General features: G+C 43.6%; 1 protein-coding gene across 2 annotated transcripts in view; it reads right to left on the bottom strand.

Annotated features, from left to right (window-relative positions):
- slc9a3.1 (solute carrier family 9 member A3, tandem duplicate 1) overlaps positions 1-23,927 on the bottom strand; it is a 127,348-nt gene that overhangs the window by 14,851 nt on the left and 88,570 nt on the right. For both annotated transcript variants that reach the window (XM_080202988.1, XM_080202996.1), the window contains exons 4-12: positions 19,353-19,431; positions 15,702-15,879; positions 14,062-14,282; positions 9,471-9,673; positions 7,989-8,078; positions 6,157-6,227; positions 5,002-5,131; positions 2,870-2,976; positions 1,143-1,272 (exon numbers count right to left, since the gene is read on the bottom strand). In XM_080202988.1, the coding sequence (XP_080059114.1) occupies positions 1,143-1,272; positions 2,870-2,976; positions 5,002-5,131; positions 6,157-6,227; positions 7,989-8,078; positions 9,471-9,673; positions 14,062-14,282; positions 15,702-15,879; positions 19,353-19,431 (1,209 nt within the window). The remainder of the gene's footprint in view (positions 1-1,142; positions 1,273-2,869; positions 2,977-5,001; positions 5,132-6,156; positions 6,228-7,988; positions 8,079-9,470; positions 9,674-14,061; positions 14,283-15,701; positions 15,880-19,352; positions 19,432-23,927) is intronic.

Here is a 23,927-nt window from a genome sequence, read left to right on the forward strand (position 1 = left end):
CCATCCTGCCTCCTCGAGCCTTACCTAGAGCTAACCTAACCTGGGACTAACCATTCTAATTCCAAACCCTTACTCTTTCCCATGGTCCTCATATTCTTCCTGGCATTTGGTCTGAGAGAGGGCTGGGGTAAAAACTACTTGCTGTTTAAAAAATTCCATTGAGGTGAACCCGAACTGACCACCGGAACAAGTCGATGCATATATAATAAGCCCCAATTTAATAATTACACAATAATTCAAAAAAACTCCTTCAAAACTTTTAAAAATACTTAAAAGTTCCAAAATTTCCTCAAACTTCAATTTCTTGCCTGTTTGTATTGAAGGTTATTTTTATCTCTGAGTTTATGAGATCATGACCCCCCCCATTCATTCTCTAACATTCCAGATAGAAAATGCAAATATATGTAAATGGACTAATATTTACTTTGCCAACCTTTTGTTTAGCAGCACCTTGTGTGAACCAAACCAACTAGCTATCAGGCGACGACAACTCGTGTTTTGGCATTTGTCTAAGTTTTAAACTGAATTAGAAAAAAAATGTGCACAACTTAGAATTCTGACACTTCCCAAATTCAGGAGGGTAAGATGCGCAAAAGCATGCACACGTCTGCTACAACTCTCACAAATTTCTACAGATGCACCACATAAAGTGTTCTTTCTGGTTATATCACAGCTTGGTATGGCTCCTGATCTCTCCAAGACTGCAAGAAACTACAAAGGGGTCATGATTAAAGCCCAGTTCATCACTCAAACCAGCCTCCCAACCATTTACACTGTCTACACTTTCTGCTGCCTCAGAAAAGCAGCCAGCATAATCAAGAGCCCCACGTACCCCGGACATTCTCTCTTCCACCTTCTTCCACCGGGAAAAAGATACAAAAGTCTGAAGTCACGTTCCAACCGACTCAAGAATACCTTCTTCCCTGCTGCCATCAGACTTTTGAATCCTACCTCACACAAAGCTGATCTTTCTCTACACCCTAGCTATGACTGAAACACTTAACTCTCTCCTTTCCTTCTCTATGAACAGTATGCTTTATCTGTATAGTGCACAAGAAACAATACTTTTCACTGTATGCTAATGTACGTAACAATAATAAATCAAATCAAACAGCCCGAAATGGCTACGTAGGTTTCCTTACCCGTTTCCTGGGTTTGTACAGATGTTGCTGCAACATGTGGTGAGTGATTATTTCCTCTCGGTCTTTTGGACTCTTTGCTCTATTCTCAATCGCTTGCATGTCCAGGCACACGTCACTGGTACTCTCTCGTCTAGGGGAAAAAAAAAATTTTTTAAAACAACACATCAGCCTCGACTCCTTTGACGACAATCTTTCCTCAGAGTCAATAAGTGGCCCCATACCAGAGACTTAAGCATGTAATCTCAGCCCATATTCCCAATGGAGGGAGCACTGCACACTTGGACATGTCACATTAAACCAAGGCCCCTATCTGCTCTGACAGGTAAGAGTTCCCATGGCACTATTTTGAACAGGAGAGGAGTTTACCCAGTGACCTAACCAATATTTACCCTTCAACCAACATCACTACACCAAATTTCTCTCCCCCACCTCTCCCCTCAAACACATTGTAATATTCCACGAACAGCAATGGTGTAAATTATCTGGAGCATTTTTTGGAGTGACTATTTTGGATCGGATTGGTCTTTGGACTCTTATTTACTGCTACGTGTGACCTCTCTTTCCCGAAATAAACTACAGTTATATTCCGGTAGTTGATTTCAACTAGTTTATTAATGCTATGGGGAGTGGGCGGGTGTGGGGGAGGCAGGGGTATGATCCTGCGCCCCCCCCCCCCCCACCCCACTTATGGTGGGTCAGAATGGTGGCGGGGATGGAGAATCCAGTGCGAGACCCCAAACAATTTTTAAACGTCGGGATCTCCCATTCTGCTCCCGGCCACTAAAGTAACGAGGTTCCTGCCACCAAAACCCTATTTCCATCAACTGTCATATCATCAGTGGGCTTCCCCCTCTATTGTACCCCTATATGAGTTAATCACCCTGCCCCCTCCAACGTGACGTCGGTGGGGTCCACAACAACGTTTGACAAACGGGGACCTGGCAAAGTGAACCTGCCAAGGGGCGCACAGCTAAGTACAGGCCCCGGCTGGGGGTGGGGAGAAGAGGGTCAGGCCCAGGCACATCATACCTCCAGGAACCTTTCTGACCAAGTGCCAAAAAATATAGTGGGAAATGCCAGCAATGGAACCTGCTTTTCCCCTCCAAGTTGACACTGTCAAAAAAGAAAACACCCTACATATAAACAGGTTACAAAATAGCTATACTGCACCTGAGCACTGCTCCAACCCTGTTCCCTCCCTCCAAAGTCTGGTACACGATTGATTCAGTGAGAAGTCTGACAACACCAGGTTTAAGTCCAACCTCAGAGGCCAGAACTCTCCATTCACCTGTCGAAGGGGCAAACCCCGAAAGCTTGCGAGTTTACTATCAAATAAATCGGTTGGACTTAAACTTGGTGTTGTCAGACTTCTTACTGTGTTTACCCCAGTCCAACGCCGGCATCTCCACATCATGGCATGATTGATTGTTAGCGATACATCATCATCCACATCATAACAGAATAGATACTAAGGTGAATACATTTATCAGGTATTTCATTGACTTTAAAGCAGTTCATGGTGTCTGAATGTTACAGAAGGGGTTATATAAATGCCATTCTTTCCCAATTCAATTTGAAAAATTCATCAGAACTTTCCCACTCAGTTCTCAATCTGAAGTTTTTTTTATATGTGGTCCAGAAAAATATGCACTTTATGAAGCGTGTACGACTGCTATCAAATAATTTTACCTGTTATGCCAACATTCTCTCACACAATCAATACTTACAACACTGCAGAGACAGAGGAGTCTACAACATAGTGACGAGGGCCAGTGAAGTCAACATTAACATCACTGCTCGAGCGAATAAAAGCCAAGGAGCCTTTCCGTTCTCCCTGCAGAATTGGAAAGCCACAAAAGTCAGACATCGACCGTCAATGAAACAGGAATTAACTTTTAACTGGAGGGGAGAATTACGCATCAGGAGTTTAAGCAGAAATCCAACATTTTGTTTTTGCCACTCTCAAGCCCACAGTCTTGGCTGACATTTCAGTGCTGGTGCACGCATGGTGTGCTGAATGACTGTCTTCTGGGCTGAACAAGACTATTTTTCAACACCACTGTGGTCAAGACTGCATGTTCTACCACATGCTGAGCTGCAGCAAGGACCCCAAACTCCAACCAGACTGCAGCTTGCAATCTTGGTATTTAATTAGTAAACTTGGCAGTCAAGATTTACCCATCATGTTCACTTCAAAACACAACGATTTAGGAATTTGGTGTTCAAATAGAACACCCCCCAACACCACCCACCCACCACCCCCCCCCCAACACCACCCACCCACCACCTCTTCCCCCCCCCCCCCACCCCAGATGATACTTGCTGTCCGGGAGAAAAAGAAAGCAGTTCAGCAAAAGGAGGTCAATTTTATATCCAACACTGCACTTTACAAAGGAGTAAGAGAGTGTAGAAAACAGAACTGTTTAGTTGAAGGTCCTTGCCCTATTTCGCTGCAGGAATGTGGTGGCATGTAACTTGGCGCTCCAAGTTATCAGGAGCATGGAAGGAGAAAGGAGGTGAAAATCCATGTAGAAAGAGGGCTCACCACACATGGCAAGTTTCAACCCATGCCAAAGGAAAAGCAGAAACGCATGAGCAAGGTGAAGGAGATTAATTACCCTGGAAACACAACTGGACTCTCTTTTTGGTTAGGCCAGCAGGATGGTAAACAAAAGAGAATATGCTGAGAATCTTTCTTACTTGCCCTTGCCCAGCAAAGTGGCAGCTTTGTCCTTTTCCTGAGCAGTGAACAGAAGTGACAAAACGCAAGGAAATCTGCAGTTTTGGACCCTCACTTTTCAATCTCTTATCAAGCATATAGCTGTTCTGTTTGGAATATACACTGGACAACTCAGCTTTACGGACAGCAAGAGATAGCAAAGGAGGCAGCGATTCTGTCCATTGTTCATAGAATCCCTACAGTGCAAAAGAAGGCCATTCAGCCCATCAAGTCTGTACCGACAACAATCCCACTCAGGCCCTATCCCCATAACTTCATGTATTTACCCTGATAATCCACATATTTACATTGATAATCCCCCTGATACTAAGGGGAAAATTTAGCATGGCCAATCCACCTAATCTGCACATCTTTGGAATATGGGAGGAAACTGAAGCACCTGGGGGAAACCCACACTGACACGGGGAGAATGTGCAAACTCCATGCAGACTAGGCACCCAATGCTGGAACTGAACCTGGATCCCTGGCGCTGAGAGACAGCAGTGCCAACAACCGTGCCACCATACCATTCCTGTGTCAGCTTTTTCAAAGACCCATCTAATTTACCCCAATCCCCTTTTCTTTCCCCATAGCCTTCCTTTATTTTTCTTTTGAAGGATATGTCCAATTTCCTTTTAAACGTTCCCATTATCATCCTTTCAGGTAACGGATGTCAGATCAGTGCAACTTAAGATGATTTTTTTTTCCCCCCTCATTCCTCATCTTCCTTCACCAATTATCTTAAAAGTCTTCTTGCGACTAACCTTCCTGCCTGCTCTCTGGAGCAAATAAGAAGAAATTAGCAAATCTCTTGCTCGATTTTGAGCGCCTCTATTAAAACTCCGCTTAGCCTTCTCTGCTTAGAGAACAATCCCAGTCCCACATAACTGAAGAGTTTCATCCCTGATACCAATCACATATTCTCTACACCCGCTCCAAAATCTGGGCATCCTCCCAGATGTGGTGCTGAGGATTGAACATAACACTTCAGCTGAAAACCGAGCAGTGATTTATAAGGTTTGGTATTTTCCTTACAAACATGCTCTGTTTTATTTTACGATTAACGTATCGTCAAGCTACCAGTTACAACATCCGTCTTTTCTGCCTCTGTGTAACCAACTGGCCCACCGATGAGATTACCTCAGACACGTAGCTGATGGCATCCTTCAAGTTCAGCTCACGGAAAACGCTTAGGATCTTATCCCGACTAATCTGTGCTGATTTCCTCATCATTATTTTGCTCAGGTACTTCCTATCAAAGTTAGTCCACCTGAAACGGAACACACCATTTTAAAAGGTCACGGTTTTATGTAGACTAACCAAATCTTGAATACAAGAAAGAACTACAAGGCAGCAAAATCTCAAGTGACCATTTTGTGGAATGTCATTGGGTATGGAGTTTGCGGAAGTACAGAAGGAGGCCATTTGGCCCATCAGGCCTCCACTGACAACAATCCCACTCAGGCCCCTTTCCCGTAACCCTATGTATTTACCCTGCTAGTGCCCCTGACACTCAGGGTCAATTTAGCATTGCCAATCAACCTAATCCGCACATCTTTGGAGTGTGTGGGAGGAAGCCAAAGGAAACCCATGCACTCACATAAGAACATAACATAAGAACATAAGAAATAGGAGCAGGAGTAGGCCACCTAGCGCTTCGAGCCTACCCCACCATTCAATAAGATCGTGGCTGATCTGAAGTGGCTCAGTTCCACTTTCCCACTTTCTCCCCATAACCCTTAATTCCCTTGCCTACCAAAAACCTATCTACCCGTGACTTAAATATATTTAGCGAGGTAGCCTCCACCACTTCAACGGGCAGAGAATTCCAGAGATTCACCACCCTTTGAGTGAAGAAGTTGGTTTTTAAAAGATAAAAGCTTTTTAAAAGATAAAATTGTATCCGCCTTTACTACTGCCTTTGGCAGCTTGTTCCAGACACATGTTCCAGACGCATGTTCTCACGGGGAGAACATGCAAAACTCCACACAGACAAACAGTCACCCAAGGCTGGAATTGAACTCAGCCTCTGGCACAGTGAGTCAGCAGTGCTAACCACCTATTTTCCAAATTGTGCTGTTACAGAAGGGAACTCGGACTGCAGGAGAATTGACTTGTGTTTTTAGCACTAGCACAGATCCAGCTAAAAAACCAGTGGAAAGAAGATCTGATAGGATATCAAGCACCTCTCCCAAAAAAGTATAAAGATTAAGTGACAGAATAAAGGGAGCCTTCATGAGTTATGCTGAACATTTACAGAACTCTGAAAAAAAATCTATCACAATATTTACATACTTGTCTCGAAGATAGTTATGTCCAATTTGCCCAGAAATATCTTCAATTGCGGACAGAATGTGATCAAATGCCTTTAAAAAAGAAGCAGTGCGATTCTTTAAAATGAGGGGGAAACCGGACTTGCAACACTAACATTCAAAGGATAGTTGTTTCAAACCTTTAGATTCCTTTCTATCTGACAAGGCATTAACTACACAGAATCCCCATTTACAAAAGACCCGCATGTCTAACAATTGTTTTGAGACCAAGGGCATGATTTTCTGGCCCTTCCCGCCAGTGGGATTTTCCAGTCCTGCCGAAGGTGACCCCGCGTGGTGAGTTCATAGAATCCCTACAGTGCAGAAGGAGGCCATTTGGCCCATTGAGTCCGCACTGGCCACAATCCCACCTAGGCCCTATTTCTGTAATTCCACATATTTACACTGTTATTCCCCTAAAACCAGGGGCAATGTGGCATGGCCAATCAACCTGAGCTGAACATCTTTGGACTGTGGGAGCAAACCAGAGCACCTGGAGGAAAGCCCCACACAGACGTGGGGAGAATGTGCAAATTCCATACAGTCAGTGACCCGCAGCCAGAGTCGAACCCAGGTCCCTGGCGCTGTGAGGCAACAGTGCTAATCACTGCCACCCTTGGATTCTTTAGCAGCACACAAAATACCATAGACATTGGGAACCGGTGGAACCTTTTGGACCTGCCAATGGTGAGCCACCTTCATCACCAAAAAATCCGTATCCCAAGTTTTTTGGAATTTGTTAAACTTAAAAAAAAAATGCAAATTATAATCAACATCATTTTCATTGATTCATCCATTCCTGGCAGTGTTGGAACACATTTTGTTCTTTGAACAGCTTTATAATATTATCATGTTCTTGGATCACCAACTCCAAAAATCCAGAGAGGTGCAATAAACTAACTGATACAGATTTCCCCTCAGGTCTGTGACCATCTCTCTAATGCCCATTTAGTTCTCTTGCAAGCTTGGTTTGGGAAACCATTTTTAAACCACAACCTGTTCACTCCTTTTCTAGTCCTCAGACCCATCGGTGGATGTCATTGAACTCGCTTACTAAGAACAAAGTTAAAAATGTTGATATTCTGTCTCAACATCTGGATTTCTTTAAAAAAAGTCATTTTTGCTAAGACATTGCTTATGGCCAACAACGAAACCATTTGTGTCTTTACACTGTGGTTTGAAACACCAAGAAGAGAAATGTTTGCCACTTTGACAAGGAATCAATGGCCTTTTAAAAATAAATTTTGCCAGAATGAGACAGGGTGGTGAATTTGAAAATTAGGAGAGTATTTATTTTTTAAATTGGTCCTGATGTCAACACTGCTATCGTCAAGGGGGGGGGAAAAAGGATTGTGGGTTGCTTCAAGAGCTGATCACATGATTTGATGGCGATGTCATTAGAGTGTTACCATAGGCTGCAACATTACTTTCAGTTTTGTATTCTGTGCAAAGAGAACACCTCTTTCAATAAAACCTGCCGTTCAAGTTTGAATCCACGTGTGCCAATCACGTTCTTTCCTTTCTGTTACAACCCACAATCCCTAAACATAGTTAGAACATTACACAAGGATAAATTTACTCACAAACAAATCTGTGAATCCCACAAATAAGCACATGCTGGGGGTAGACACAATTAAATCTCAACATTAGCTATCAAAGCGCTGAACCTAAAATGGGCAGCTTAGACTGTGATTTGTTACGAGTACAGCTGTCGTCATAGAGACACTAAAGTCATGCTCCCAGATGGACACTATTGCATCATCATAGTGCTGATTTATGAATGGATCTTGCAACAGCCACAAAAACTGAACTTACCCTTCCATGGAGTTTCTCATTGAGTAAAGGCTCCTTGTGCTGACTCCTCTTTACTTTCAGCCATTTGACCAAAGGTTTGATCGTCAACCCCTGAAAGATATCGCAGTGAGCTCAAGATCATCATTGAGCAGAATCCACAACACTTCTGACATGGATATGATAAATTCCAATAGATCAGTGACAACAGAGGTCAGCCACCTCCAGGGCCAGGACTTTACGGTATCTCCCACCAATAAAGCAAATTGCAATTTAAATCTGTCCGGGAGATTCCATAGCCGGGCTGCAGAATCCTGGCCCATGTTAGGGTTTATGTATGATATTGTCAGTTTCCCATTTATTCAGAATACTCAATTTACCAAATGTTCTCTTTCCTACCTTTCTTTATGCAGTACAGACTAAACAAATAGCCTTCATCCATCTTCATGCAGTGCGGACCAAGGAAAAAAAAGAGTTCTCCTACTCCGCCACACATAGAAACAGGAGTCGGCTATATGGCCCCTCAAGCCTGCTCATACCACTGACTAAGATTATGGCAGGTCCTGGACCTCAATTCCAATTTCCTGTCCAATTTTGAGCCCAATATGCCATCGATTTTGAATAAACACAACAAGTGAGCATCTGTGGCCCTCTGCAACTGGGCAATTTCAAAATATTTATAATCCTCTAAATCAGGGGTCTCCAAACTATGGCCCGCAGGCCACATCTGGCCTGCAGTGGGCCGCATCCGGGTCAGAGTTTGGAGACCGCTGCTCTAGATGAGAAAAGGGAGCAGAAGAAACCTCAATTAAAACATAAGCTGTTCAACACATGTTCTGTGCATATGTAGTAACTCCTTTAGCTATATGCAATAAGATTTGCATTCATAAAGTGCCTTTCGCAGCCTCAAGATATTATAAAGTACTTAAATATGCTTTAAGTGCAGTCACCATTGTAATATAGGAAATGCAGTAGTCATTTTCAATACAGCAAATGTTCCTCCAAACGGCTGATATAATGACTACAACACCAGCTTTAGTGATATTGTTTGAGGGATAGATACTCGGCAGAACATTAGGGAGAACTCTCTTGCTCTTTTTCGAATACTTATCACAAGATCATTTGTACAAACCGAGAGGGTCCACAAGATCTTCATAGAAATCATAGAAACCCTACAGCACAGAAAGAGGCCATTCGGCCTATCGAGTCTGCACCGACCACAATCCCATCCAGGCCCTACACCCATATCCCTACATATTTTACCCACTAATCCCTCTAACCTACACATCTCAGGACACTAAGGGCAATTTTTAGCACAGCCAATCAACTTAACCCGCACATCTTTGGACTGCGGGAGGAAACCGGAGCACCTGGAGGAAACCCACGCAGGCATGAGGAGTATGTGCAGTGACTCAAGCCACTTAACATTTCATTCAAAAGATAAAATAGCTTTGGGGTTGACTGAATCATTGTAGAGAGTGCGGACAGCACAGCACTACTGGTTACCTGGATGATGACCGTGAAATACACCACAATGATGGTCGTACTGACAAACAATTTTCTCTCGTGTACGAAGTCTCTATCCAGCAACACCACCAAAGCAAAGGCAACAGCTCCACGCAGGCCTCCGTACGACATCACCACCTGATCTATAATCTCCAACTGCACCACACGGTAGTGGTTGAGAATCCAGGTCTGAATTACAACACCTAAAATATTGAAAGAGTGGAAATATTTCAGTTAAAGCTCAAAACTACTAGCATTTATTTTAAACTAGCAGATACAGCACCTTTAAATCAAGATCATTGTATAGCTGTATGAAAGGATGAATTCCTTTTGCCTGTGACATTTGGTAGGATTGGTTTTCAGATGATAAAGGATCAATAGATTTGTTTTAAAAGCAATGTAATTTCTTCTATTGTTTGACATTAGTTATTTCATCTCCTCGCCACAGTAGAATCCTTTTGTGTGATACAATTCATAAGAACATAAGAACATAAGAAATAGGAGCAGGAGTAGGCCATCCAGCCCTTCGAGCCTGTCCCGCCATTCAATAAGATCATGGCTGATCTGTCGCTGCTCAGTTCCACTTTCCCGCCCTCTCCCCATAACCCTTAATCCCCTCTCCTATCAAAAACCCATCAACCCGCGTCTTAAAAATATTTAGCGAGGCAGCCTCCACCACTTCAACGGGCAGAGAATTCCAGAGATTCACCACCCTTTGAGTGAAGAAGTTCCTCCTCAACTCCATTCTAAACCGCCCCACTTTTATCTTGAGGCTGTGCCCCCTAGTCCTACTGTCTTTTTTGATTTAATTTAATATAATTCCATAGGTCCAGTGAGCTCTGAGGTATCTTGTTGTAGTTTTCTACTTGACCATCTAGGCTAGCTCACTACAGGTTAAAATCAAACTTTATGAGACGCTCCCCAGCCCTGGTTGAAGCCACCCCACCACCCCCGAGCCTGGTTGAAGCCCTTCGCCCATCACCCTCCCCCAGGAGGAGATGCCATTAGTGGCCAACATGCAGCAGGAATTCAGAGCTGTTTTGCCCTTTGAGAGTTTATCGCTTTCCAACGTGAGAATGCAATTGATTTGAGTCCCTCACAAACTTAAGGCAAATCATTCAGAAATATGGCACTACTTGGCTTTAGTTAATGTAGCAAATAACTTAGAGCAAATGTGATACAAGTGTATGTTGCTGTGAATAGCACATCATTTGAATGGATATCGTGCAATGAGAATTTACCCCATCTGTTACAGTAAAAGACACAGATACCATCCTACTGAACAGAAAAAACATACAAAGCCTATAGCAAATGTATGAAGCCACCACATATGAGCAGCACGGTGGCACAGTGGTTAGCAATGTTGCCTCACGGTGCCAGGGACCTGGCTCGATTCCCAGTTTGGTTCACTGTCTTTCTGGGGTTTGCACGTTCTCCCTATGTCTGCATGGGTTTCCTCCAGGTGCTCCTGTTTCCTCCCACAGGTTCGAAGACATACTGGTTAGGTGCATTGGCCATGCTAAATTCTCCCTCAGTGCACCCGAACAGGTGCTGCAGCATGACAACTAGGGGGTTATGGGGAGAGGGCGGGAAAGTGGAACTGAGCAGCGACAGATCAGCCATGATCTTATTGAATGGCGGGGCAGGCTCGAAGGGCTAGATGGCCTACTCCTGCTCCTATTTCCTATGTTCTTATGAATCATCACAGCAACTTCATTGCAGTGTTAATGTGAGCCCACTTGAAACACCAATAAATTTTTTTAAAAGTGAAACAATGAAAACAATGTCCCAGTCGTACCTTGGATAGTGGATCTCTGGAACAATGAATTGGCTTTGCAATAGGTGTAGCACAGTTACATCAGAATTAGACTGAGGCGTGAAGGGTTAAATTAGAAAAAATACTTACATACACTAGGCTTTATTCCCTCAAGTACAGAAAATTAACAAATGATCAGATTGGGGAGCATAAAATGATTAAAGGCTTGCATAGGGTAGATTCACAGCAACTACACTTGTCTTCTGGTCGATGTTTTGACATAAGGAATCACAAACTTAATATTAGAGTAATGAGTACAGAGGCTGACATAAGAAAGCACTCATCGTCACATGAAAGGGTACAGAACGTCTCTACCAGGAAGCTGTGGGTGAACTTAAAGTTTCAAAATTGAGACTAATTCTACACCCATTAGATTTTGACATATAATCAACTAAAGTATAAATTAGCCATGATCACATCAAAAAAATAGAATCAGGATTGAGAGACTGAATGGCATACTTTTCCTTAGGTCTTTATCACTGAATTGTATTGCACAGTGTTGCAATGAGCTATGCAGGGTCAGTATTATGTAACTGGCTGACTTAATGTTTAGCCACTGTAAAGTTAACTCACCTTAGTACAGAGACTGTTATTGGCTTTGGTGCTCCTGCAATGGAAGTCACCTTGAGCAGTGTGGTTCCTAATGCTGGATTGGAACTCAATAGCATCGCTGTGCCCAGAGTGGCCATTGGCTCAGTGATAGCATTCACACCTCTCTGGCAAAAGGGCCCATTCTAAACAGCAAGCAGAATGCTAGAATGCTAGCTCCGAATATTGCTTGGAAGTCCAATAATAGGGGAAAATTGGTCCTGATCCCCAAAGTGCAGGCGGATTACTATAACTCTTAATATGTGGCACATATTCGAAGAAGGTACTTCAAAAGGTAAAAACCAGGGGGAAATTATTGGAAACTATCTCAACATCTACTCTTGGGAGACTCCTGTTAGAACTGGCCCAAGGAATGAACTGAATCTTATGCGATCACTGCTCATTATCCACTGTTGCCTTTTGGAAACTAAGCATGTATAAAAGGCTGGATATTGCCGGGATTTAATTCATTCTGATTGACCCAATGATTGAACAGCTAATTAACTTGTTACCATCCTTCTATTAGAACATAGAACATTACAGCTCAGTACAGGCCCTTCGGCCCTCGATGTTGCACCGACCAGTGGAACCAATCTAATGACCTTCTAAGCTAAACTATTCCAATGTTATCCATGTGCCTATCCAATAACCATTTGAATGCCCTTAAAGTTGGCAAGTCCACAACTGCTGCAGGCAGGGCATTCCACGCCCTTACTACCCTCTTGAGTAAAGAACCTACCTCTGACATCCGTCCTATATTTATCACCCCTCAATTTAAAGGTATGTCCCCTCGTGTTAGCCATCACCATCCAAAGAAAAAGGCTCTCACTGTCCACCCTATCTAGCCCTCTGATCATCCTGTGTGCCAAAATTAGGTCACCTCTTAACCTTCTTCTGTCTGATGAAAACAACCTCAAGTCCCTCAGCCTTTCCTCATAAGGCCTTCCCACCATACCAGGCAACATCCTGGTAAATCTCCTCTTTCCAGTGCTTCCACATCTTTCTTATAATGCAACGACCAGAACTGTACACAATATTCCAAGTGCGGCCGCACCAGAGTTTTGTACAGCTGCAACATGATCTCACGGCTCTGAAATTCAAACCCTCTGCCAATAAAAGCTAACACACCATATGCCTTCTTAACAATCTTATCAACCTGGGTGCCAACTTTCAGGGATCTATGCACATGTACACCAAGATCTCTCTGCTCATCCATACTACCAAGAGTCCTTCCATTAGCCCCATACTATTGGCTTGCATCAGAACTTTCCACTTCTGCACCTCCAATTCACGATTTTCATCATGGTGGATGGGAAATCTCAGGAAAAAATTACACTCTAATCTATTAAAAGCTGAATGGACAGTCCTGCATAATCATACACCAATTATCAAATAATGTCACTATGATCCATCCTAGGCCTGTTCATCTCCAGCTCAGCTAACTAGGGTAGATGTCTGAGGATGGGGCGGGGGGGGAGGGGGGTGTGGTATGGTATGATCAGTGCAGACTCAATGGCAATGGGCTGAATGGCCTCCTTCTGCACTGTAGGGATTCTATGAAATCGATACCCAACCCTTCTCATCAATATTGTATTGATCAACCTCTTCCCAAAATAACAAAAGCAAGCGACTATAAATCAGAAATAAAAACACAAGAAACACTCAGAAGGTTAGGCAGAATCGATGGAGAGTTAATGTTTGATGACCTTACATCAGAACTGGAAAAAGGGATTGAAGAAAGACACCAGACCCATGGGCTGAAATTTTCCCGTCCCGTCTGCCACGGGAATCAGAGCGGGCAGGACACGGACCTTGAGGTCTGTTGACCTCAGGTGGGATTTTCCAGTTTCAGGGTGAGCGTGGCTGGAAAATCCCGCCCATGGTATACACCAGTAGAGAGGTCCATCCTATCAAAAGGTGATTCTGTTGAAGTGCTAATTTTAGTTCCTTTCTCCACAGATGTTTCCCAGACCTGCTGAGTGGTTTCCTCAAACTTGAGCTGGGTAAACATTTATTTTGGCAAGAAACAGCATCACATGAGACAGGAAAGGTGAAATGATTAAATATTTAGAAAATAAAATACAAGGAGTTTTACTATATCAAAACTGGTTCCGTCTTAGTCACATGTTTTTACAGTTGCCTAAGCATTGGTAGTAATTAGTTAAACAATAGCCCTCAAGCACGCACCAATAACTCTGTAGACGGAGATGAAGACCAGTGTGAGAAGGATAAAGGCCGTGTTCCATGTCCATATTTCCGGATTCACTGCAGAGATTCCCAAAAACATGAAGATAATGGTCTCCGCTCCACTTGCCAGCATTTTCATGGCATACCTGACGGTGGTGATAGACTGCTCACAGAGGTTGGCCTTTACGTATTTCTGACAGCAAATGCCACAGAATGTAATACTGGTGGAAAAGAACCAAGAATGTTTAAGGATAGGAGAGCAGAAGCAAAACTTCAACAACAGTGTGGGTGGCACAGTGGTTAGCACTGCCACCTCACAGCACCAGGGACCCGGGTTCAATTCCAGCCTTGGGTTACTGTCTGTGTGGAGTTTGCACATTCTCCCTGTGTCTGCATGACTTTCCTCCGGATACTCCGGTTTCCTCCCACACTCCAAAGATGTGCAGTTTAAGTTGATTGGCCATGCTAAATTGCCCGTCAGTGTCAGGGGGATTAGCGGGCTAAGTACCTGAGGTTACGGGGATAGTTATCAGTGCAGGCATGATGGGCCAAATGGCCTCCTTCTGCACTGTAGAGATTCTATGAAATTCTGTGAAAAACAGTGCCCGCAATAAATCTCATCACCGCTGATCTTTAATAAATTTCAATGGAGCTCTGGAATAAGAGTTTCCCAAAAAAAGGGAAGGACCTAGTCCCCTGCCCATCCTAGTATTAATAGCTTGAAACTGAACTGATGGTGAAATTTGAATTCAATAAAAAAATCAAGAATTAAAAACCTACTGATGGCCATGAAACCAATGGTCGATTGTTGTAAAAACCCATCTAGTTCACCAAATGTGTCTAGGAAAGGAAATCTGCCATCCTTAACGAGTCTGGCCTACATGTTACCTCAGACCCACAGCAATATGGCTGCCCTCTGAAATGGCCTAACAAACCATTAAGCTCAAGGGGCAATTAGGAATGGGCAACAAATGCTGGCCCAACCAGCAAATCCCAAGAATAAAAGAGAACAAAAAAAATTCACCAAAATTTCCTTTCCAACGCAAAAATAATCTGAGCAAAACACAGCTTGAGGATGTGGGGGTGAACCATGCACAAGGAACGCTCACCCAGTTGACCAATCTTGATATGCGAAAAGACGTTGGCACAGAGCCAAACCTGATCTTGTGATAACCCATCCTCCAAACCAGCTCTATTTTTAGCAAGGGTCAATCAGTGATCGTAAACTCTCTTCACAGGGACCTCGAGACAAAATTGTATCCGCCTCTCTACTGTGTCTGGCAGCTTGTTCCAGACACTCACCACCCGCTGTGTGGAAACATTGCCCCTCTGGACCCTTTATCTCTCCCCTCTCATCTTAAACCTGTGCCCTCTAGTTTTAGGCTCTCCCATCTTTGAGAAAATACATTGACTATCTAGTTGATCTATGCCTCTCATTATTTTATAGACTGCTATAAGACCATTCCTAAATCTCTTATGCTCCAGGGAAAAGAGTCCCAGTCTATCCAGCCTCTCCTTATACTCAAACCATCAAGTCCCAATAGCATCTTAGCAAATCTTTTCTGCACTCTTTCCAGTTTAATGATAGAAGATAAGTGATAATAATAAGTGAACATCAAACAGGTTAAAAAAATACTCACGCTAATATAGAGGAAAGGGAAAGCATGTCTGCTGTGAGGTAGGACAAGTATGAAATGACAAAGACAAATCCAGGTTCGATCACTCTCACATGCTTGGTGAATCTGGTTACCAGGGACAATATGAATGCAAAGATGACACCAACAGCAGCTCCACCCAAACTTACAACAAAGAAAGAAACTAGGAAAAGAAAAAAAAAGTCTCATTTAAGCTGTCAATCTGATGTCAAATACATATTTTTTTTTAAATGATTATGTCAACATACTATCATACTGGATAGCAATAACAACTTCATTATAATACAGTAAAGTGCCCCCAGTTTCTTCACAGCAGCATTATATAATACAATCTGGCACCAAGCACCTCGGGAATTGTTAGGGAAGATCAAAGAACAAAAAAAATTGCAGCACAGGAACAGGCCCTTCAGCCCTCTAAGCCCGCACTGACCATGCTGCCCGACTGAACTAAAATCCCCTATCCTTCCGGGGACCATATCCCTCTATCCCCATCCTATTCAAGTATTTCTCAAGATGCCCCTTAAAAGTCACTACCGTATCTGCTTCCACTACCTCTCCCGGCAATGTGTTCCACACACCCACCACCCTCTGTGTAAAATGTCTGCCTTGTATATCTCCTTCCAGCATCTTGCCTCTCGCACCTTAAACTTGTGCCTCCTAGTAATTGACTCTTCCACCCTGGGAAAAGACTTCTGACTATCCACTCCATCCATGCCTCTTGTAGGCTTCTGTCAGGTTGCCCCTCAACCTCTGTCGTAATCAGTGAGAACAAACCAGCATTTTCTAACCTCTGTTCATAGCCAATGCCTTCCATACCAGGCAACATCCTGGTAAATCTTTTCTGTACCCTCTCCAAAGCCTTCACATCCTTCTGGTAGTGTGGCGACCAGAATTGAAAACTATATTCCAAGAACAGCCTAACTAAGATGGCAAAAGCTTGGTCAGGACATGGGTAGGTTTTTAGGAGCATTTTAAAAAAGGAGGAAAGAAGGGTAGAGGGATCTGGGGAGGAAATGAACAGCTGCCAATGGTACAGAGTAAACTGGAAAGAGTGCAGAAAAGATTTGTTAGGATGCTATTGGGATTTGATAGCTTGAGTTATAAGGAGAGGCTGGATAGACTGGGACTTCTTTCCCTGAAGCATAGGAAGTTTAGGGTGATCTTACAGAGGCCTACAAAATAATGAAGGACATAGATCAACTAGATAGTCAATATATTTTCCCAAAGGTGGGAGAGTCTAAAACTAGAGGGCATAGGATTAAGATGAGAGGGGAGAGATACAAAACGGTCCAGAGGGGCAATGTTTTCACACAGTAGATGGTGAGTGTCTGGAACAAGCTGCCAGAGGCAGTATAGAAGTGGGTACAATTTTGTCTTTTAGAAAGCATTTAGATTGTTACATGGGTAAGATGGGTATAAATGGATATGAGCCAAATGTGGGCAATTGAGGCTAGCTTCGAGGTTTCAAATAAAAAAGGTGGCATAGAGAAGAGACTTGAACTAGTGAGGTGCAGAATCTCAAGAGGATTCTAGGGTTGGATGAGGTTAGAGATAGTAAGGGCGAAGCCATTTGAAAACAGGGGTGAGAATTTTAAAACTGAAATACTGCTTAACATAGACCTTGCATGCACTCCATCATCAGAGGACATTTGGGTGCAAGCTAGGATGTGGGCAGAAGAGGTTTAGACTAGCTTATTACTTCAGAGGGTGGATGCTGGGGGAGCCAACCAGGAGTGTACAGGAGTAGTCAAGTCTAAAAGTAACAAAGGAACGGTTAAATATTTCAGCAAATGAGCTCAGGTGGCAGGGACTGATGTTCCCAAGGTGGAAATCGACAGTCTTATTGACGACGTGGATGTGTGGCTGGAGTCAAAGATGCAACCAAGGTTCTAAAGAGCCTAGTTCAACAGTTGCCAGGGAGAAGGATAGAGTTGGTGGGTAAGGAATAGAGTTTGAGCAGAGCACCAAGGACAATGGTTTCCAATATTCTCTTTCAAGGAACGTCAGCCGTAGCTCGGTGTTGCCTCAGAGTTGGGAGATCGTGGGCTGATTTTGCACTGAATCGTATTCAGAAACATTTCAAAATGGTGAATGGAATCCAGGCATCTTGCCTCATTTCTGGTGGATCCCATTTTTGCCAAAAGTGGATTGGGGTGGAGCGTGAAGTGCACAGGAGCAATTTACAATTTGACTAAGCAGTTAAACTGCGTGCACAGGACAATCAGATCTGATTTTTTGTTCCAAAAACAGACTCAACTAACAGTGTGTTCTCTGCCTTTATGGCAGAGATGTAAATTCTCATGAAAGCAGACAAATTATGAAGAACTGCCAAATTATTCCAATAGCCTGCTCTTGAATTTTTTTTTTTTTACACAAAAACTGCCTGCATCTGCAAATGTGAAAATTAATTGTCCTGGCAGTTCCAACAGATATTTGATGCAAATATAAATACAATTGTTATTGCATTATTATTGCTCAAACGCTTCCACACCTGGTCATCATGATAGTGGGGACTGAGTTCACACTTTTATTGGCAGTTCTGAAATGTTATCAAAGGATTATCAACTGTCTTTGATGTAGGGTTTTGAATACAAATATTTGTTTTTTTATATGGGATTAAATATTGATTGGATTTAAATATATTGGGTGGGATTTCATTTTTTTTAAATACATGTGGCGTCTGTAATGGATACTTAGAATTTATTTAACTTTAGATGGCTCCCAAGGTCTGCCCAAGGTGGATACTAGGTGCAATGATATGGAGGGTTTAAGGGTAAAAATGGGAGACATGTTTTGGCATGAATTGGCGCCAAGATTGCCACAGGGATGAATGAGGGGGCTTGTGTTAGCTTTGGGGGACAGGGGAAAATACACAGGTCACTGGGGATTGATAGAGGGCTACAGGATCCAATATTTAGCAATGCAACAAAGACAAATTGCCAAACAACTGAGCCAGACCTCATAACTAGTTTAATGAGCACCCCTCCATTCCGCCCCCCCCACCCCCCTCCAGCACCTAGTAATCTCTGGTTGCCTCTAATGGGGGTTTTGGGAGAGGGGAAGTTATGGAGATCAGTGGGGCCCATCTGCTGCCCTGCCACCACCCTAGCCCCATCCCATTTCCCTACCCCCCCAACCCAATCCCAGAACAAAAATGCCACTATTCAGAGCACTTTTTCTCCAAAGCACATGTGCCAAGCTATAAAGTTTCCTCACTCAAGCCACCTGCCTCTCAGATAAAAATCCATTGCAGGTTTCCTTCCTAACAAGGGGGCATTCAGGACACGTAAGCCCAGCTGGTTAAATGTCTAATGGTTCACAGTCACACGAGCAGCACGGGTTCGATTCTTGCACTGGCTGAGATCGACTTGAATGAAAGCTGCCCCAAGAACGGGAAGCAATGACAGATCAACATTCGCAAAACACTGCCAAGAGCGTAGCTCACAATTAAGCATTGACAGATGACAAGTTAAGGACCTGCCTTTAGGAAGAGCGCACACACACACACACACACACACACACACACACACACACACACACACACACACACACACACACACACACACACACACACACACAATATGAAAGGACATTAGGCAAGCTGTTTTGTGGCCATGTTTGATAGTGCTCTCATACCTATGCCTTTGAAATAGTCCAGGCCATTAATATTCCCTGGTCCTACTTCCACAAATGAGTTAAAGACATTGTACAGCACCTAAAGATGGAGAAAAGAAATACTCAAGATCAGCCAAGATTGCACTCAAGACATGTTACAGCATCTTCCTGTTCTGACTCAAAAAGCCCCTGGATTCAGACATCTTAGGCAGGATTCTCCAGCCAAGGTTGCCCCAAAACCGGAGAAACCCGCCCAAGGTCAACAACTCCGTGGTGGGTGACACGGAAAAACTCCCCCTCCCTTAATTTCCACAATCTCTTAAACATAGACCATGAGATTCTTGTCTGCACAAAGATACCATGTGTATACCTGATGCAAATTATACATTGATCCTGGGCCTTTGTTTTTTTTTACAAAGAACAGCATAATGGTACCAATCGACAGTCAGCTGACTGCTCAGAATAAAAAAATTTAGTTGAGTGGGGTAAAATATGAAACGACATCATAGTTAGATAAAACTACTTTAGGTCCATTAAAGAACAGAAGTAGTGCAGGCCACTCAGCCCCTCATGATGATTTCACCATTCAATTAATTCTTAACTCAATCTACTTACCTTGGACATGTAGTCCATAATGTCCTGGCTCAACAAATCACTTACCAATCCCAATTTTGAAATTTCTGGGTATATTCATAGACTCAGAATCCCTACAGAGAGAATCCATTTGGCCCATCAAGTCTGTATGTCAGCAATCCCACCCAGGCCCTATCACCATAATCCCATTTACCCCGCTAATACCAGTAATCTATGCATCACGAGACACGAACGGACAATTTAGCATGGCCAATGTGCCAAACCCACACATCTTTGGACAGTGGGAGGAAACTGGAGCACCTAGAGGAAACCCACGCAGACACGAGGAGAACATGCAGACTCCACATTTAGAGCCAGAATCAAACCCGGGTCCTTGGAGCTGTGAGGCAGCAGTGCTAACCACTGTGCCACCACGTCTCCCAGTTACCATGACGCTCCCTTTTCTGTCTTACAATTTTTTTACCCAAGTTGGCGCCACTTCTCCTATCACACGAGCCTCTATTTCAGTAACCAGCCTTATGGTACCTTGCCAATACACATTAGGAACCAGAAAAGTTACTGCCAGTCAAAACAATAACTTATTGTTCTAGTAATTTGTCTATAGCAATCACTATAGGGCACTGACTTTATGCAGTTCAGACAGGCAACAGCCCATCGGAATGGAGGCATCAGCCTGGATTTGTGTGCTCAATGGAAGGTGATGTATTTTGGTAGATTGAACCAGAGCAGGACTTACTCAGTTAATGATAGGGCATGGGGGAGAATTACAGAACAAAGAGATCTAGGGGCACCTGTTCATAGCTCCTTGAAAGTGGAGTCATAGGTGCACAGAATGACCAGGACATTGAATACAGGAGTTGGGACATCTTGTTGAAGTTGTACAAGACATTGGTAAGGCCACACTTGGAATACTGTATGTATACAGTTCTGGTCACCCTATTATAGAAAGGATATTATTTTAAACTAGAAAAGGTGCAGAAGAGATTTACTAGGAAGTTACCGGGACTTGATGGTTTGAGTTATAAGGAGAGGCTTGATAGACTGGGTCTTTTCTCTCTGGAGCATAGAAAGCTAAAGGGTGATCTTATAGAGGTCTATAAAATAAAAAGAGGGGCATAGGTCAGCTAGAAAGTCAATATCTTTTTCCAAAGGTAGGGGAGTCTAAAACTAGAGGGCATAGGTTTAAAGGTGAGAGGGGAGATACACAAGTGTCCAGAGGGGCAATTTTTTCACATAGAAGGTGATGAGTGTTTGGAACAAGCTACCAGAAGTGGTAATAGAGGCAGGTACTTTTTTGTCTTTTAAAAAGCATTTAGTCAGTTACATGGGTAAGATGGGTATAGAGGAACATGGGCCAAATGCGGGCAATTGGGACTAAGTTAGGGGCTCAAAAAAGGGCGCTTGGACAAGTTGGGCCAAGGGCTTGTTTCCATGCTGTAAACCTCTATAACTCTACGACTATGAGTGGGACTTCAACCCATGACCTTCTGGCCAAGAGGCAAGAGCACTGTAGGAGGTGCCATCTTGCAGATCTCTGCATTCTCGGATTTCCAGGTAAACTGGATATTCAGAAGCTTTTTCCCCAGGGTGGAAGACTCAATTACTAGGGGGCACAGATTTAAGGTGCGAGGGGCAAGGATTGAAGGAGATGTACATGGCAGATTTTTTTTTCACAGAGGGTGGTGGGTGCCTGGAACTTATTGCTGGGGGAAGTAGTGGAAGCATTTACAATAGTGAGTTTTAAGGGGCGTCTTGACAAATACATGAATAGGATGAGAATAGAGGGATATGGCCCCTGGAAGGGTAGGGGGTTTTAGTTAAGTTGGGTAGCATGGTTGGTGCAGGCTTGGAGGGCCGAAGGGTCTGTTCCTGCGCTGTAATTTTCTTTGTTCTATTGAAAGAGGGGTGAGGATGTTGTTCCAGTGCTCTGGAAAGTGTTTATCCTTCAATAAACACCACCAAGTCTGTTCATCTGGTTTGTTACCGCAACTGCTGTACGCAAACTGGTTGCTGCATTTCCCTGGAATAGTGGCTGCAGTTTAAAATTCCTTCTTTGGGAAGGACTTCAGGATGGCCCGAGGCAGGGAAAGGTGCCATCAGGATGAGAATTCCTTATTTGGCCTGTACTGGAAGTGAGCTGGAGGGCTCTAAAATCCCAGAGTCAAGAACAGAACCTCGAGTTATAAAAAGTGTCAAAAATGTATTATTGTTTCAAATACAAGACAAACATCACATCTGTTGTTTGGGTGACATATTGCCTCACAGCGTCAGGGGCCTGGCTTCAATTCCCTGCCTTTGTGGAGTTTCTCCTCATGCCTGCGTGAGCTTCCTCTGGGTGCTCCGGTTTCCTCCCACAGTCCAAAGATATGCATGTTAGCTGGATTGGTCATGCTAAGTTGCCTCTTAGTATTAGGGGGACTAGCTAGGGTAAATGCATGGGGCTATGGGAATATAGGGCCTAGATGGGATTGTAGTCAATGCAGATTCAATGGGCCGAATGGCCTCCTTGTGCACTGTAGGATTCTATGATTCTTAACACCCCGCTCCTTCAGTTGTCTGGTAGCTATAATAATTTACAATTACTTCATTTCCTGGCATGAATTATATTCACGTGTGATGGTAATACACTGTAATTTTAAACAAACTTTATCCATTACAGCAATTACATTTTTTAAAATCTGTTCATAGGGCATATGCATCGCTAACTAGGTCAGCATTTTTATTCCCTAATTATCCTTGACAATGTGGCGGTGATCTGCCTTCTTCATAGAATAATAGAACCCTACAGTGCAGAAAGAGGCCCTTCAGCCCATCGAGTCTGCACTGACCACAATCCCATCCAGGCTCTACCCCCATATCCCTACATATTTTACCCACTAATCCCTCTGACCTACATATCTCAGGACACAAAGGGGCAACTTCTTAGCAAGGCCAATCAACCTAACCCGCGCATCTTTGGACTGTGGGAGAAAATCGGTGCACCCGGAGGAAACCCACGCAGATACGAGGAGAATGTGCAAACTCCACACAGACAGACAGTGACCTGAGCCAGGAATCGAACCCAGTGCCCTGGAGCTGTGAAGCAATAGTGTCAACCACTGTGCTACCGTGCTGCCCTATAAATCACTTCAATTCACAGAACTGTTAGAAGAGTTCCAAATTTATGTCGCAGTGACAATGAAGGGACTGCAATATAGTTCCACGTCAGGACGGATGCAGCTTGGCGGGGAATTTGCAGGTGATGGCGTCCCCATGTACCTGCTGCCCTTGCCTTTTTAGACGGTAGAAGTAGTGTGTTTGGAAGGTACCGTCAAAAGAGCCTTGGTGAGTTGCTGCAGTGCATTTTCAAGATGGTACACACAGCTACCACTGTTCATTGGTGGTGCCAGCATTAGATTTTGAACCTGGTGCCAATCAAGTGGGCTGCTTTGTTCTGGATGATATCAAGCTTCCCGAGTGCTGTTGGATCTGCACTTATTTCAAGCAAATTGAGAGAATCCCATCATGTCCTGACTTACGCCTTGTAGATGGTGGACAGCCTTGAAGGAGTTACTCTCTGTAGAATTCCCAGCCGCAGTATTTATATGGTTGGTCCAGTTCAGTTTCTGGTCAATGAAAACCCTCTAAGATGTTGATGGTAGGAGATTGGGTGATGGTTATGCCATTTATCACCCTGAGCTTGAACACTGTCCAGATCTTGCTGCATTTGGACAGGGACTGTATCAGCATCTGAGGAGTCATGAATAGATTTGCACAAAGTTCAGCACATCATCGACCATCCCTGCTTCTGACTTTATGAGGAACTCCTGCAGAGATGTGCTAGGATTGAGATGATTGACCTCCAACAACCATAACCATCTTCCTTTGTGTCGAGCATGACTCCAATCAGAGGAAAGCTTCCTTCCCCCTTGATGACACACTCAGTCAAATGATGCCTGATGTCAAGGGTAGACGCTCTTGCCTCATGCCTGGTGTTCGGCTCTTATCTCAATGTTTGGACCA

This window comes from Carcharhinus amblyrhynchos, chromosome 2, assembly GCF_965287045.1.
Source record: "Carcharhinus amblyrhynchos chromosome 2, sCarAmb.v2.hapA, whole genome shotgun sequence".
NCBI lineage: Eukaryota > Metazoa > Chordata > Chondrichthyes > Carcharhiniformes > Carcharhinidae > Carcharhinus > Carcharhinus amblyrhynchos.